Source organism: Tenebrio molitor, chromosome 2 (genome assembly GCF_963966145.1).
Source record: "Tenebrio molitor chromosome 2, icTenMoli1.1, whole genome shotgun sequence".
Lineage (NCBI taxonomy): Eukaryota > Metazoa > Arthropoda > Insecta > Coleoptera > Tenebrionidae > Tenebrio > Tenebrio molitor.
The window spans coordinates 30,194,607-30,209,646 of record NC_091047.1 but is presented as its reverse complement, the minus strand read 5'-3'; the positions used below and the strand labels follow the sequence as shown (position 1 = coordinate 30,209,646).

The following is a 15,040-nucleotide window of genomic DNA, read 5'->3' as shown; positions in this document are numbered from 1 at the left end:
TCACTTGCAAGGATATACACATTGTAGATTAACTAACTCTTTTTCGCTCACAATAAGTAGTGTAAATACTGTAACCCTTCGACTTCCTTGACCATTCCTCGATGATTTTTTTTCCCTCATTTGGTGTATTGTTGGTTGCCGCATTCCCTCGGATGTTATTTTTGCGGAAAAATACGAAACAAAAATAATGAGAAAAGAAATATTTATGGATTCTACGTTGTGTTTTATTGTTCATTTTGTTTAATTAGGTTCTAACGAGAGGCCGTACCTTTGGAAGGTTTTTCCAAATAGAATTAAAACGATTGAGCACACTTCACTTAAATTTTATTTAACAAATAATCGAGTGTGGTGGTGTTTGGTCCCAACAAATTATAGAAATAAATAAATGAATTTAATAACAGAAGTTGGTGGAAATTTGACCCAATGAAATTTGACTCTCGGCCCACGAATTGAGATCTGACTCATGAATAAATGACTAAGCTGGGCAAATATATGAGTTTGTGGCGCGAACAGCATTATACGAGTTTGAGATGCGAACTATGTGATCCGATTTAGATTTCAATTATTTCCCCAATTAAATTTAACCCGACGCGATGCCCTGGAATCTCATAGATCACCCCGGTCTACTCCGGTGGTCGAAAATAAAAGGGAAAAAAGGTTCTAACGGGGCCAAAGGGTACCTCTCTTCACGTGTCAGCTGGCCTAGTTTGGTCGCTGGCCCCCTTGGGGGTGACGCGGCTAATTTTGTGCTCTTACGCCGGACCACAGCTTATTGAGTGCGACGGACACTGACGGTAGCTTCCCGAACTCGAGAATCCAAGACATAAATAATGAATGGAAATGTTTTATAATAATTGCATACTGGTTCCCCTTGAGAAGAGCACGTTTCCCCAATCGGTAAATACAAGAAGATCACATACTTCGCGATAAAGAAATTAATATAAGATTCTAAAGAGTCACGTGGTCATCAAAAGCTCAAAGAAAATAATATAATCTTTACTTTAGAACGATAAAGAACTAAATGCTATTTGACTAATTAAATCGCGACTACAAATAATGTACAAGAATTAGAGAAATAATTTACCTTGTGAATGTAAAGAACGTGGTCACAAAATGGCTGCTGGAAGTACTGAACGTACCTCCGGCTACTTTGGAGATCAAACCCCGAGTGAATCAAAAAAGCCTTGTTTCCAGTCCCGCAATCGGTTTTATCATTTCTGGCGCACCCCACTTTCGCAACCCCTACTTGACCAAAGTGACCAATCAGCTCGGTTCTACTTTACGCCGACCGCGACACCCTTTCGATATCTCTAGAACTTTTGAAATTACAGTCTCCGTTTTCCACCATTAATTTAAATGTTTAAATTTAGACTTTTGTTAGGACCAGACCGAATGTACATAATTTGTTGTTGAATTAGAACTCTGAAAAAGAACACTAAATTACTGACTCTATACAATAATAAACCTCAAGATCAAGAAACAAACACAATTAAAAATGGAACAAATAGAATTAAACAGGAACACTGAATTACCGACTCTATACAGTAATAAAAATCAGCACCAAGAATTAAACAGAATAAAAATGAAACAACCATAATAAACATGAAACCAACAGAATTAAAATAGAACAAATTAAACTTATTTTGAAACCTAAATTGGGCTTGAAACGCTATTACGTAACTGCTACTTCTAAAAATTGTTTTACATTGGTTTGATTCCCCAAAACCGTTCTAATGAATAATTACTTCGTAAATTTCATTCTCTCTCTCTCACTCACACGTCTGATTTCTACGATTACCTGGCTTTACCGTTACCCGGTCCTCTGTGTTTTCTACCGACTCCCTTTCTACTTTGCTTTGTTACTTTTCTAACTAAAAGTGCAAACGATTCTAGTTCTTTTCTACGATAAAGCGCTCTGTTTTTAATTTGCAATTCTCGCCCTTTAATTACAAATATGCCACAAATTTGAGAATGCTAAAAAAGTAAATTAACCTAATGAACATTAATTTTGTTGTTCTCTCAATTTGAAACCTGCTAACATCAAATTCATTAATTCAATTATCCCCTGATTTTAACTGGACTCCCCAAATTGTTGAACGAGTAAATTTTGCAATGTTTCTTTTCCCATAAAACTGTTATCTTTGTGTTGTGTTCGGACCGGACGTGTACCTGCATTTTCAAAGAAAGGTTGGCAGATTTCACTTGAGGAATGTGGTGCCGACACGGCTTCAATAAATTTTACAACTGACCAGCATTTCCGTCGCAAATGAACGGTATTTAAAATATTTCGTTGAAATTATTTTAAAATTAAAATTCTTAATTTATCGAACCTATTCGGACCGTTACAATACCGGGTGACTTTTAATGATTGAGACAAATTTAGTGGGTTGACATTCCCGAAAAATTGGTACGCCTAGTCGTTTGTCAAAGATTTGTGTGGTGATTTGCTTTATAGGTTAAGATTCTGGAAATGAATAATCACAATTCGATTTATTTTGACTTTTGAACTGTCATATTTGAATTTGACAGTTGAGTATACCAACATAAAATCGTAAATGTGTTGCCAAACTACTACAGAGCTACAGGAAATTGTGTTTGTCATCTTGGAGTCTCTTTGGCTGTCGTCCGTCACATGCCTGTTTTCTATGGGGAGGCAGTTCTGGGACAGGCTGTATGGTTATTTTTTTTTGTAAAACCGTTATTTTAAAGGTTGTAATGAGAGTCCATTATTTTTTTTATGTTTATATTAATTTTTAATGCGTTTTATACCGACAGCTTAATACATATAATATGCTTGTGTTATGGTTTTTTCAAGTAAACTTTGATCTATTTGTTAGATTATTATCTATATACTTATATTATTTAGAAAAGTTATTTGTCTCTAAATGATGTTAATTTAATGTACTAGACTTTAATTTCATGGTATTAATACCGAAAAGAAATGTTTTTACTGCCCAATGTTTTACGACGTTATAACAAACGATCTCGCAAACGATTCACTAATTTAAAAATAAATTCAGACTTTATAAAAGCGAATTAGCCATTTTGTACACATTTTTTCGAATGAAAATTGCGAAAAACAGATGTGGTGAATTTTAAGAAATTTCTTTGAAAGTTGATATCATATTCGACTGACAGTGCTCTGCCACTGAATAATTTAAAACGACGAAATACCGACATGATCGGTACAATTCACTTTTCCTCACTTTCCCCTGGCCCGACCTCCGATGAATAATTCCACCGACTCCAACCTTGAGGTGGAGGTAATCGATAACACCTGTTCCAAAGTCTCATTTATTATGTCCTCGGTCCATGTATATTTGAGCACGGCAACCCAACGAAACCGATTGATGCCTGTTTGTTTCCAGTCAAAACGTATTCCTTCGACGGCGGAGACTCCAGTTCTGAATCGGAGATGGGAGGTAGTTCCAAGTTTCGTCAAGGTGCGCTACCACCGTCGGGTACCACCGGACCATACTACCCTCCCAGACAGATACACGACCTGATATCGCTGGTGGAGAAGGGCCGAGTCGGCGTCAGCAGCAACAGTTCCTGCTGCAGCTCCACCACCAGCTCGGTGGGCGAGAAGCACGGGGTTCCTGCGACAAGAGTGACGGCGCAGATCAACGACAACAACCACGGGTAAAGATATTGTTGGTTACGTAGTGGCTGGGGAGATTTTTAAAATCAAGACAAACGATCTAGCAAAAATAAAATAAAAGCTCTTAACTAATTCCGGCTGCCCTTTGCTGTCATATTCGAGCTTATTCGACCAACTCCACTGATAAATATCAAAAGTGACAGTTGTGTACCCCATCTGACCTCAAGTTCTTCGCGTTTCGTGTCAGTTCGATTAAATTCTTGGCATCTTGAGTAGTTTTCCATCGCGTATCCTTCGCTCAGGGATAGCCAGGTCAAGGACGCCTGAAGGTCGACCTTGATAGGGCGATACGAAACACGAAAACGCAATTGCACATTTCGTAAAATAGAATATATACACCAGTTCTGGTGGTTATTTTTAGTGAGTCGTTTAAAAATGGCGGAGGCGCCGGGTTTTCGGTCTGCGTTGTTTGTCGCTCAGTTGGCTTACTTACGCCTCACAGTTAATTACGATTTCTTTCTCCCATTTAATGTTTGAAATCGGTCCGCAGCAGAATCCCCACTGACCTGAGGGAAACGAAAATAGACAATCAGGGGATCGATTACCAGAAGACGGAGATGTCCTCCACCATCGTTCAAACGGACATAAACAGCAATCGAGATGTAAGTAATTTATTTTGTTTTTCCTGATCAACGAGGACCAGAAAAGTTTGTCCGTTTCTTAATCAAAATTAAGTTAATTAAAGACTTTGATGAAATAATAATTTTTTACATTTCTACTGATCATTAGAAGTTCCTGTTTTGAGTCATTAATAAAATTACTTTTAATTAATTCATTCATTTTCAGTAACATCAATGTAATGTTCGGAAGATATACAACATGTTTTATAATGCATCTGCATCTAATAATAAACCTTTTTTTATAAATACATACAAAAGAAACTTATGTATCATTGTTTTGAGTTTAGAAAATGTATTTAAAAAGTTGAACTTTGCGACGAAAAGAGTGTAAAATTGTGACAGGTACAAAAACCTGATAGCACAGCTATGGACCAATCAATTTTCGTGGTCAATGTCATTCTTTGACGCATTGGAAAATGCTCCATTATAAAACTTTCGTAAACATCATAACCTATCTTTGTGTTTTATGACATTAATTGTCATTTTGTTCTCATTTTTTTGACACTTTGTTGACACGGGCATAATCAGGCAGGGAAAAAATTTTAATTTGTGACAATCTAACCAAATTTTGAAATGCTCGCGACTGTACTTAATTAAAAATGTGTTTTGATTGAGGAACCAAGGTTTTATCTAAATATTATTGCTGTAAAACCATTTGGGCTCCTTGAATGACGAATTTTGATTGGTGGGTTTGTGTAAAATAATCTAGTTTAAAAAATACGCAACGAACACCTCGCGTACTTAAAACAGGCCGCGAAATCCAATTTTGAAGAGTTTCTCATTTTATGTAGATCGTAGAGGAAAAAAATTAGCAAATGAAAAGTACCATAAATTATGATTATTAATAGAAAGATTATAAAGACCGGTATCGTTACTGTTCAATTCCGTCAAGTCGTGTGGAATGAATGGTTTGTTAAAAATTTCTGTTCTTTTGTTTTCTGCATTTTACAATCTACACCGGTTCTTATCCAACCAACGTCCGTGATTCGTTCCTTAATGACAATAACAAATGCGCCTGGAAAAAACTCCGAGACGTGATCAGCGCCCCATTGTGCGTGTTAATTAGGGGCGTTAATTTTCCATCAGTTAATTAATTGGCTCGATGTTTCCAGTGCATTGTCGTAATGAACACCGACAACGAGGAGAGAAATGAGCTGATGTGCTGTATTAGATCCGAACCTGAAACGCAACTGGTGAACAAATGTGGTCAACTGGAAATTGCTCTTTTGTACGACGCTCCCATGCGGAAAATGACTGTCCACGTTCTTCAGGCGCGCGATATACCCAGTAGGGATCGCGGTCAACCCACACACACGCAGGTAAGGGGTGATAAGGGAAATCACCACCCTTGAGATTTGTTTGTTGTTGTGTTTGCGCAAACAATCGACAACTTGGAAAGAAACAAAGAATTAATTAAAAATTAAAATAAAGAAGGGAATGTTGCACCCTACGGATTCGAGTCAGACTTCTTTCAAGTGTCTTTAGAAGTGGCGAAAATAATCATCACGATGCATTTAGGCACTAAATATTTATCATTATGAAAATTCGCTTAAATAAACTGCTCGAAAAAAGTTAGGGATATTGATATTATAATTTATAACGTACCTATCCCAAGAAGAGAAAAAGTTTGACATAAGTCAAAACTCATTATATATGTGAAAACGTTTATTAACAAAACATTTCAATAATTCTTCTTAAAAAAAACTTACCGATGCATTTTACTAAAGTTAACTTAAATATTTAGCAATATCCCTAACTTTTTTCGATCAGTTTACTTGTTTTCTGGCAAAGTCATTTTCTCAAAAATCAATTACATATTATCAATTGTTAGTGTGTATTATTTTATTACTGAGAGTAATTGCAACATTATAGCAACCAATTCTTTGTCCACTTAAAAAATGTATAACTTTGTTTCTATTAATCCTGATGAAAACAATTTCTACATTCATAATAGAAAATTCAGGTGAATGTAATGTGTAATTAAATAAAATGTTCGATTAAAATAATTAGGAAAAGCATACACTAATTCTTAATTATATTTGTTAAATTTTTTGTTGCGGACTGTCTTTTGTTGCATGAGGATCCTTTAAAAAGTTCGTCAGTGGTGTTTCTAGTGTATCGCGTTGCCACATCTGTCACATGAACAGTGTAGGCAACGCAGATGAATATACAGTGAGTTTTTTTTTAAACTGGCCATAGGGTTTTACATGCTAATTTTTCAACCGCCTGTTAACTTTTGTTCCAATGAGAATATTCAAACCATTTTTGGAATAAAGTTGGAAGATTTTTTAAACTATCGGATAAATTACAATTCAATATCCCAAACTGTCGAAAAAGTTGTGAAAAAAATATTTTTAGAGCGCCGAAATAATAGTACGTCGAGCGGCCGCCAGAGCAGCTCCATTGTCGGCTCAACCAGCACCTGAGGATCTCCACTTTTGGAGGCTTTCGGCGCGCTAAAAAATATTTTTTTCACAACTTTTTCGACAGTTTGGGATATTGAATTGTAATCTATCCGATAGTTTAAAAAATCTTCCAACTTTGTTCCAAAAATGGTTTGAATATTTTCATCAGAACAAAAGTTAACAGGGGGTTGAAAAATTAGCATGTAAAACCCTATGGCCAGTCTTAAAAAAAACTCACTGTATAAACATTTCATGTCATAAGAATTTGCATCCGCAATAGTGATACGATTTAGTTCCGTCTCTTCCCAAATCTCAAAATGTTTTGGCGTTAACGATTTTCGTCATACTGAGTACAAAGCTGTTAATTTAATATTTTAAAAATATTGAGAAATCATATTTCCAAGTGGGATAAAGGAAAGTTGAAAGAAATTGTACTAAAATAAAAAATTGATTCCAAAAATAAAAATACAACTTTTCAATATCAGTTCACGAACTTTTCAGATAGCACGCGTACTACATACTACATCTGTTCGTTCTCTCTATCACAGTTATAAACTGTTTAATATTTTTTTCTGAATCAAACTCCATTGATAGAAATATCAAAGTATGTCAGTTACTTAATACCGCATCTCAAATATTTATAGAAAATCTTCTCAAAGAAGTGCTTTCCATTCTCCGGAGTTTTCATTTGATTATTTTTAACTCGTACATAACTCACGTCGAAGATTTAAAACGACGTTTTTTCTAAGCCGTGATCCTTCAAAGTTGTAGATACTTGGAACATTCTCTCGGCCAGTAAATTCCTGAGTTTCAGTCTTCCTTATTTCAACCACTTAACCTCTTTCCAAATTGAACAAATCCCTCGAGACTCAGCTCAGTAAATTGTAGTTGGAATTCAACTACATATTTTTGATTTTTTTTAAGAAATGTGTTGGACGAATTCCAACGAATTGCGACATACAGTGTCCCAGAGCTCACACGTCCTACAGTTTTTAATTGCAGCAATTTTATGTTGGCAAATCGCAGAAGAATGATCAATTAATCGTGCAGGTAAACTCTTCCGTGAATTGTTGTTTGCACGACAACATGCAACAAAATTAATATTCATGAACAAATAATTTCAACATTTATTTAGTCCATTGTACAAAGCCGTTTGTACTAACAACAAATCAGTTCATTTGAAGAGTACTGCGAAATAATGCTAATTCATGGGGAGCAGCTGGGCTGTACTTCAAACATTTATTATATGATTAATGTGTACCCGTTTTTCCTTGTTAATCGTCAAAATGACAGAATCTAATAAAAATTGTTCAAACATTTTATCATAGGTACATTTAGTAAAGTTACCTTTAAAAAAGCGTGTGTGATTTATTGACTTAAAACCGACGTAATTTTAAAACTACTTGGTTTTTGACATTTTTTGTGCAGAATTCGTTTCAGAATAATATTAGAATTTGCATTAACGGTTGACGCGCGAGTTCTGGAACACCTACATTAATTCACATTTTTATCTTTTTGATGATTTTGACAATTTTTTGGGACTGGTGACGTCGATGAAAGAGTTCTATCCTTATTTCTGATTATAGAATCAGCCCTGAAAGTTTGTCCGTGGAATTCTGACACACCTGTATAAAGCAATTTAAATTTATTTCTCAAATAAAATTTTTGAATTAAGCAAGGATAATCACAAATTATTATCATACATTTTCTAGTTTTATTTGTTGCTACTCAATTTGTATTGAAATACATATTACAATTATTTTCTAATTATGAATGATTTTTGTTAAGAACCTCGTTAAATGCTAACGATGATATTTTTTGGTTGGAATTCTATCAATGTAAATAAATTCACAATAAAGTAATATTTAAAGCAACTATTTTATTCTTCTACATTAGTACCTACTTTGTTTTTATTAAAATTTTCACTAAGTTTAATTTAAAAGTAAGTAGTTCGTTGTGTGATACCTATTTCTTTGCGTCGAAGATTTAAAATGACATTTTTCCTGAGCTGCAGGCCTTTGGGGGCATCAAATCCTTTGCGACATTTTCGGTCAGTAAGTTTTTCACCAAGTTCCTGTTTCCGTTGTTTTAACAATATAGCCTTCTTCAAATATAACTCCAGTAATTTGCGCAGAAACACTCTCCTTCATTCATAAAAATTTAATGCACCAGGAGAATTAAAATTAAAAAGTATAATTAGTAGGCAGTTTTGTTTTATTTGTAGTTTAATTTTATCAGCCGCATTCTGCATAATAAATGTAAACAGGATTTTTTTTAAATTTAGAAATTGCGAATTCCATGCCGTTTACATCTTCTAGAAAGACAAGAAATAACGAACAAAATGAAACACACAACTAGTTACAATCGACTTTTCATTTATTTTTTTACGTTTCGCATCCACCAGTCTCGTTCGTTTCCATTGTCCAAACACTAAAACATTGATAAAGTAACGCTTAAGGTATAAGATTATATGGCCCTTTAAAAGTATTTGGCCGGAGATAAACGTTCCTTTTGTCGCAATTGCAGTAGGCGGTCAGCCCAGCCATAAATCATGCTTCAAGCAATTCTCTGTTGTGAATTCCAGAGCCGGCCTCAAAACAAATGCGTACCGTCGAAATTATATTTATTTATTAAATATACAATACTATTACAAATCATCTATACCGTTTTCAAGACACAAAGTACTAAAGGGAATTTCGTTACAATAACAAAATTTACAATAAACAGCAAAAACATGTTCTATCACAAATTTTTAATCCCTGCCCTGAACGAAAGAAAAGGGATGCAGCTGCACGAGCCAAGACAACCATCTTAACGCCAATATTGGTTTCCATTATTGGGATAATTTTAGTGCTGCCATATAATCTTATACCTTAAGCGTTACTTTACTTACAACAGTATTTATTTTGTCCCTTAAAAGGTGGACTTTGAGGCTTTTACATCACACCAGAATAACAAGATCTCGAATAGCTAACCATCAAATTAATTATTTTTTCATTTCCCTTTTGTTCGTTTCCTTCGTAGGGTCCACCGTCATTTACAATCATTAGCAGAAAATTTATTCTTTGTTTCACTAATTGGCAATTCTGTTGCTATGTTAAAGTTACAGTCTCTTAAAACACAACAAAATCCAAAAGTTATGAAATGTTGCAACAGTCAATACATTTGATTTGGTGTCGACTGACAGATTTTTTAAAGTAAACAAAAAAATATGAAAGTATCTCTAATGGGAGCGCAAATGTGGTTTTCACGCAAATGTAAGTAAAGTACATTGGGCGGTGAAAAATTGGCCAGAAAAACAGGTCCGGGCCCAACGTTTCTATTTTTTCTAATACCCTTTCGGTTCTCTAGAGATACTAGGAGTGGACGCGCGAATTATAAGTGAAAAAATACAAAAAAAAAAAAACGTTGATGAAGTACCGTTTGCGTTTCTTTGCACATTTTTCCATTTAAAATATGCTAATAAAATGATGAAAAAATAAATTGAGTTTGCATATCACAGCTCCGCGACCTTGTCTGCATTTAACTTTCACAATTTTTTTTTTCAACTGTCACTAATAACACGCTGAAATTGCGTTTCGGCGTGAAATGGGGTGAATACACGGAACGAATTAACCTCGACGACAACTAATGAAGTTGATTTTAGGTGCGGTTGATTTTATTGCCGAGCAAGAAACAGAAACACAAGACCAAGATTAGATCAGGTGAAAATCCCCAATACATGGAGAGCTTCGTCCTTCACCGGGTCAATCCAGGTGATTAACCCTTCGACATCCACACCCGATCAGGACTAATTGATGTCGATGTTTCAGAGGATGTCAACTCGATGGGGATAAGGTTGCGGCTGTACGGGTGCGAAAGGATGCGAAGGGAACGATTGATCGGCGAGGCGGTGGTCGGATTCACACACATCAACCTCGAACTGGAGAACAACTTCTGGCTCAATCTGGAGCCCCGAGTTGACACAACAGTAAGTAAAGGAAATTTTTGTAAATTCAGGGGTTCCACCGGTGTAAATAGTGCATGTGAAGAAGTCAAATGAAAAATTCAAGAGCTGTTTTTTTTTTTGTTTTTATTGCTATCAAACAATTATTATCAGAAAGGGTTTTAACGTATCTAGTAGTGAAAAATAGTATATTAAAGAACGAGTTTTATAAGGGTTGGCGCACGAGTCCCAGGTGTAGAAAACGACCCGTAGGGGAGCCAATAACAATATTGTTATTTTTTAGAATTTGCACCCTTGTTTTCATTTTTAAATAAAAAAAATTAATTTTCAAATTCTAGGGAATTTCGTATTAATTGGTAATTCAAGATAACGGATGCAACTACATCTGCAACAGATGTTAAAAAGTAGAGTTTGAACATTAATATTGGAAGTTTTTTGGTGTACCTAATACACTGAATTATTGATAAAAATTTCATTAAAGTACAGTGTACTTTTATAAAGCCATAAACGACTCCTACTGACTGACGTTTATAGACGTATTATAAACGCAAATTCTAAAATAGTATATTATGATACAAGTTTATAAGGAAGCCTTTAAAGCACGCGCGACGAGTTTAAGAGCACGACGCGTAGCGGAGTGCTTTTAACGTCGCAAGTGCTTTAAAGGCCCTTATAAACGTGTATCATACGCTATTTTTTATTATACCTGCAGTACAATCTGAAAATCATAGCAAAAAAAGTAAATTGAATTACCTTTTCTGAGGTAATCTGTGTCATTAATCGTTGATATAGAAATGGTCAATTGTTGTTGTTTCGTTGCTATCATAGATCGTGTATCAATGTCTATTTATCATTGTTCAAAATGTAGGTGAATTTGTTGTTACCTAAGCAATCTTTAAAGCTCGGCGTGCTTGAATCACCTGTTTTCGCACGCTCAGGCGTGCTTAAAACGGCGATTCTGATGCAGGTATAATAAAAATAGTTATTTTTATATTAAGTGCGTGAAGAGAGTGTTTTTTGTGCATGAAAAGGTCTTTTACGCCGAGACGAAGGTCGAGGCAGTATAAGCCTTTGAATGCACAAAAACATCTTCACGCACGAAATATAAACAATATTTTTTCTATAATTGATTCAAAAAATTGAAATTAAAAATTCAAATTTTTGAAGGAACTCTGAAGTTTCAATGCAGTGACCATGTTGCTAGGTAACTAATAAAATACAGTGCGTGAAGTGAAACACAGAAATAGTCGTGTGCGTGAAATCGCATTTCACACACTGTTTTGTATGGTTTCTATGGTTTCGATCTTACTAACAATGCAAAAAGAAATACACGTTAGAAAATGACCCACTTCAGGCACCGATAACTATGCGTGAATTTCAATTTTTTGAATCAATAATAGAAAAAAATATTAAAGCATCCAAGGAAACTTTTTGACAACTATTTTTGATCCATCAAAAAATAACATACTTTGCGACTTGATAACGATGCATAAATGTCGCGTTTTTTTTTTGACGGTTGTAGAAAAAATATATGCAAGGAATAAAAACATAATGACACCATTATTTCTTAGAATTAGAGAAAGAAACGGAATATCCTGGCAAAAGTCATCAGTTACCATTCAGTTATTGTGAGAAAAACCGATGTAACCGAATTAAATTCTTAAAAGTCTGTTGGTGATTTCTGAACCTCTTACAGGAACGACCTCAACTTGATTTAATAAAGTTATGCGTATTGGTATAATTAACTTCATTTGAATAAAAAAGTAAAGAAAAAACAACAGCTGCCTCATGCTTTTAACCCTTGTACTCGTATATATTTTTCCATATTGTACAACTGAAATAACTTTTTACTTCTTAGTGCATTTAATTAAAAGTGTTATGTTATATCTACTTATGTAGTATACCGGGTGATTGAGATTGGTATTCGCGCCCCTATATCTTTTTTATTTTAAGAAGAAAGTATAGCAAACCATATATATTTGTAAATCGCTTATGAAACTACAAGCGACATGTGTCAAAGTTAAGACAGTCAACTTTTTTTTTAAATACATAGTACATTATACATTTCATAGAGTATTCTTGTAAAGCTTTTTTTCTACATTTGAATGTGTAAAAAAAGTTGACACTTGCAATAGGAAAAAATCGAGAAAAAAAAATATGATTTAATTTATTCGAAAGTGTTATTTTCTAAAAAGAGCTAGTTAGCCATGGAGACAATTGAATTTTGACATTAATAGCGTCAATTATTAAAGTACATACCTACATTTAAATAAATAGCTATGTTATAACCTACATTTAAATAAAAAACGATGATAACATCTGGCTTCGAAACCTAACTTCTTCCTGACTGTACCGCTTTGAATGCATACACGATGAAAATATGTAGTTGAATTTTGATAGTGCATGAATGACATGATGAGTCTTGGGAATCCTATTCGAATATTTGAATAGGTGACTATGTAAAATTCGAATAAGTGTAAATTCTAATATTCGAATAAAGTAAATTCAGGATGGATCGGGTATTTCACTGTCAAATAATTTTATTTTTTGGCTTAAAATAGTGAGATGCAGGGAACCAACATAACGCGAATTTAGCATAGTAAATTCAGTATGGATTTGGTATTTCGTCCGAGTCTCAGTTTTCTGGCCGAGGCGCACCCGAGGCTTGAAAACAAACAAGGTCAAATCGTTTTATTTTTTAGCTAAGTGGTTGTCTTGTAAATAGTGACATGCAGGGAACCAACATAATGCGAATTTACAAATTTTTGGCTTACTAGCTCTTTTTGGAAAATAACGCTTTCGAATAAATTAAATCATATTTTATTATTTTTCTCGATTTTTTTCTGATGCAAGTCTCAACTTTTTTTACACATTCAAATGTAGAAAAAAAAGCTTTACAAGAATAGGCTAAGAAATGTATAGTGTACTATTTAAAAAAAAAAAGTTGACTGTTGACATATGTCATCGTAGAGAAGATTTGATAACATCATCTATTGTAGTTTCACAAGCGATTTACAAATATATATGGTTTGCTATACTTTTTTCTTAAAACAAAAAAGATGTAGGGCCGCGAATACCAAACTGAATCACCCGGTATTATATTACGCTACAGGATCGGTAAGTGAATTACTCAAAGACACTTAAGATGCGAGTATCGTATAATTATTTTTTTTGCAATTTTTAATTAAAATAGTGTCATTATAGTTGTCATTATGAATTTAAAAACAGCCTTCTTTTTTTCACCCCACACAAAAAAATAGTATCGAAAAGACTTTTCGACATCGTATGTCGTTACTAGATGCCAAAAAACATGACAGCATTCAGAGTGTTCCAGAATAAACCAGCATAATTTTAACCACGAGCCACTCGCTTCATGTAGAACTCGGAAAAAATATTTAAAAAATTCTATGTCAAAAAATTTCCTTATGTAACGTAACAAAATTTTTACACTGGCGTTTAGACAATTAAAAGGGCTATCAGAATCAAGAAAAAAAATAGGGGGTTTCCATTTAAAAAAACTATCGATGACGTCATAACTCGAAAGCAAATGACAGCTTGGAATTTTATTTTGTATTAAAATATGTATCTTTATAAACTAAAATTGACCTGTCCAAAGATTTTTTTGAAAAAAATTTTGTTTAATTTTCAATGAATTTATTCCATACTTTTGCCGCTCACTGTATATAGAATGTTTTTAGATGTTGCCACACTAAGGGCCAGTTTACAGAAGCGAAATTAAGATAATAGTAATCAAATGCGAGATTAATTGAACACATGATCAGATTGAACCAATCAAAGTTTCGGATTCATGGGTTAATCGCGCATTAAAATTTAATTCGAATTAAATATTTAATTCCCTTTCTGTAAACTTGCCCTTAGTGTAACAAATAGGTCCATATCTTCCACAAAAAAGAAGGTTGATTTTTTTAAACATTTTTACCTGACATTTTAATGACTACTTAAAAACGTACTGCTAAGCTGTTCCGCGAATTTTGGGGCACCCGGTATAAATTTGTATTCATTATTGATTTAAAAAAAAAATTATGTGACGAGTGTAAGCGAATTTTAAAAAGGCGACAGACAAACTACCTTTTCCACACAAACATGTGGCTCATAAATTTATGTTCTGAAAGGTCCTTGACTCGGGGGTGATTTTTAAGAGTCCCACAGTCGAGACAGGGGCATTGTGGCTTGGCAGCTGGAACCGACGGGCTGTACGAGTACGAGAGTGACGGCAGGCGAATAATCTGTGACCCGGGAGTGGTGCAGTAAATTAGGCTTGTGCTAGCCGGTGATACAGTTACCAGGTGTGTCGGTAACTGGGTAATAGCAGGTTTGGGCAACCTGGGCTATGATGTCAGTACCACCAATGCGCTAAAACCTCTGGCAGATACCATGGTATAATTCC

The 15,040-nt window shown here is 34.5% G+C and overlaps 1 protein-coding gene across 2 annotated transcripts in view; it reads left to right on the top strand.

Annotated features, from left to right (window-relative positions):
- The window catches only part of Syt14 (Synaptotagmin 14), a 102,481-nt gene that overhangs the window by 59,166 nt on the left and 28,275 nt on the right, over positions 1 to 15,040 (top strand). The window contains exons 3-7 of one of the 2 annotated variants that reach the window (XM_069039644.1): positions 3,369 to 3,642; positions 4,155 to 4,263; positions 5,394 to 5,600; positions 10,333 to 10,441; positions 10,499 to 10,656. In XM_069039644.1, the coding sequence (XP_068895745.1) occupies positions 3,369 to 3,642; positions 4,155 to 4,263; positions 5,394 to 5,600; positions 10,333 to 10,441; positions 10,499 to 10,656 (857 nt within the window). Of the gene's footprint in view, positions 1 to 3,368; positions 3,643 to 4,151; positions 4,264 to 5,393; positions 5,601 to 10,332; positions 10,442 to 10,498; positions 10,657 to 15,040 lie in introns of both variants that reach the window. The other variant, XM_069039643.1, reaches the window with a different exon arrangement.